Genomic DNA, 2976 nt, shown 5'->3' with positions numbered 1-2976 from the left:
ACTTGTTTCCTTTTTTATATATTCATATTTTAAATTGTTTTAAAATGTATGTTTATATGTGTCTTTTTCTTTTTTGCTATAAATTTGGGCCAGTGTCATTGATATACTATAATAATTTCTGTTAATATTCTAAATTATATTCTTGGTTTTCACTTTAACTTTAGTTAAAGGTTTACTAATATTGTTGAGTGTTTTTGTCGTTTTTATTAGCTTTGTTTTTAAATATGTCTGTATAGTTATTTATTTTTTATTTTTTGTTTTTTATTAGATTTAGTTTTAGTAGTTTTGGTATCATTTATATACTGTTATAGTTTTGTTAATATTTAGAATTATGTTATTTTTTTATTTTGTTTTCATTTTTTTCTAAAGTTTTGTTTTAGTTTTTTAATGTCTCTCTATATGTTGTGTTATTTTTTTATTAATGCGTTTAATTTTTCTTTAGTTTTAGTTATTTTAATAAATTAAGTCAAACATGAGAAATGTTGTCTTGGCAACTAGCTGAAATAAAGTGAAACATTTAACACAAATTATCTTTTTTTATTTCATTTTTTAAAATGGTTTTAGTTAACCACAATAACCCTGGTTTAGAAACACCAAATTTTTCATCTATTTACCGATATGTTAGACAAAAATTTAACAATTTGCTACATTTAAGCGTCTTCTATGTCTAGATTCCAGCTCTGTAATTCACATGCATGCTGCTTACTTGTTTATATATAAATATATTTAAAAAAAAAATACTGTACAGTATTTTTTTTTGGCGCATTTACTCATTAAAGGTAAATGTGCGAGTGCAGCTTTAAGTTGGAAGCACTACACATGATTAGGTTAGTTAAGTCTTTGTTCATTTATTGGCTCATCATGAGACGAGTGTGGTCTGCAGTGGAACGATCAGGAGACAAAGCACACTATAGCAAAAATAATGCACAGAAACATACGATGGCCTACAGGTCTTCTGTTTCCGTCATCAATGTACAAAACATGTTTTAGCCTGCAGTTAAATGTGTGACTGATCTCAGGACTAGCCGTCTTTCTTCTGGTGATTGTTTTTGCATGTTTTATGACTGAAACAATTAAGAAAAAAAAGGTGCAACACTTTCAGAGTTGCTGTAACAAAAGTTTGAAAATGAAGACTGATTCTCCTTATTTGGAGTCTGAATGTTGCTGAGCTGCAAATCTTACACAGTCTCAGTCTGAGGATTCAGAAAGGCTTTGGTCAGTGACCCGGTTAGTCACAAGAACGACCCGCCGGGGCGGCTGCAAAGATCCACACGCTCACACACTTCACACACGCGCAAAACACACTACATTCATTTACTTCAAATGTTTTTTTTTTTTTTTAAATAAAACCAGAAAATACAAAAATAAAAGGTAACTCAAACATCAATAAATACTATAACAGTATATAAATAATACTAAAAAACACACAGTCATACATTAAATGAGACATAAAAAACAAAGCTGATTGGAAATATAAAAAAAACTAAACAAATAAAAGCACATAACAAAATTACCAAAACTTAAACTAAAATAAAAAAATAAAATATAAAAATAAAAGCTAACGCAAACATTAATAAATAGTGTAATAGTACATAAATAATACTAAAATAACACTGTCATACTTTAAATGTGATTTTTGTGTGCAAATACTTTTTGGGGAGTTAAAATAATACAATTAATAATTTTATATTAACACTGTCACATAACAACAATAAATGAAACATAAAAATAAAATAAAAAACTAAAATAAAACAATAAATTAAATACAAAAAATTAATAAAATTAAAGTTAATTCAAAATATGAATAAATACTATAATAGTACATAAATAATACTAAAAGAACACTATAATACATTACATGAGATTCTACTGTCCAAATACTTTTTGGAGTCACTTTGTCTGCATCAATTTCTTTTTTCCTGACTGAAACTGAATCATATGAGTTATGCATTGAGAATGGGCAACTCATATGATTCAGAATATTACGACTGAGAATATTTCTCAGAAACTAATTTCAAAACCATCCTTTGCTATTAAACATCAGTGCATCAGAAGGAAACCTACATAAATTCCGCTCATACCCAGGAGTGATAACATGAAAATGTTTTATCTGCTCTAGATGAGTTGAATCCATTGTGAAACGTTTCCTCGGGGCTTTTGAGCAGCATTAGTGCAACAAATAGTTTCTGTGTCAGGTGACTACCACGGGACGGCTGTAATAATCCTCCCATGTTCCACTTGGCCAGAGCATATAAGGCACTGATGGGCTTGAGCTCTGTGAATATGCATGTGATGTGTGGACACAAGCTATTATAGACCGTCAGCCGTTACTGATACGCTCAGAACCGCATGTAATCATTAAAAACACATTTACTTGTGATTAGTAGTGTGCTGCGGCATTTGAGGGAGAAACTGAGAAACTTGAAGTGGACTGAATAAGATCCTCCAGATATGAGGAGGTCGATTGCGTTGGCTGTGATTTACAGTCTGGGATGGATTTATCTGACCCAGGCTCAGTTTCCCCGAGTCTGCTGCACCGTGGAGGCCATCGTGTCTAAAGAGTGCTGTCCCACGCTGGGATCGGATCCGGACAACGTGTGTGGGCTTCTGTCCGGTCGGGGAAACTGCAGCGATTTCCATGTGGACTCCAAACCCTGGGGAGGACCGTACAGGTTAAGAAACGTGGACGACCGCGAGAGATGGCCGACTAAGTTTTTCAATCGGACCTGCCGATGCTTTGGTATGCAGAAGATATTACTATCTTTGACTTTCTGATAAATTGTTGAATTTGTGGCTGTTTGCATATTTAAGCAGGTTGTTCTGCATGATATACCCGATATCAACCTGAAATATATATTATTATATATAAGTACAGCATTCATTTTAGTGGAAAAAACAGGAATAAAATGATATATAGATTTTTGTATATATACATATTTATATATGAAGTTTAAATTTATATACATTAATTTTAAT

The 2976-nt window shown here is 31.7% G+C and overlaps 1 protein-coding gene across 1 annotated transcript in view; it reads left to right on the top strand.

The window, feature by feature from the left end:
- Positions 1 to 2266: 2266 nt before the first annotated feature.
- Positions 2267 to 2976, top strand: part of LOC107558385 (L-dopachrome tautomerase) — a 17793-nt gene continuing 17083 nt past the window's right edge. The window contains exon 1 of the mRNA XM_016242051.1: positions 2267 to 2740. Coding sequence (XP_016097537.1) covers positions 2452 to 2740 — 289 coding nt within the window. The 5' untranslated portion in view covers positions 2267 to 2451. The remainder of the gene's footprint in view (positions 2741 to 2976) is intronic.

The sequence above is a fragment of the Sinocyclocheilus grahami genome, unplaced genomic scaffold (assembly GCF_001515645.1).
Source record: "Sinocyclocheilus grahami isolate Dianchi unplaced genomic scaffold, SAMN03320097.WGS_v1.1 scaffold644.1, whole genome shotgun sequence".
NCBI classification, from domain to species: Eukaryota; Metazoa; Chordata; class Actinopteri; order Cypriniformes; family Cyprinidae; genus Sinocyclocheilus; species Sinocyclocheilus grahami.
The sequence above is the reverse complement of the archived record's forward strand: the minus strand, read 5'-3'. Positions and strand labels throughout refer to the sequence as shown.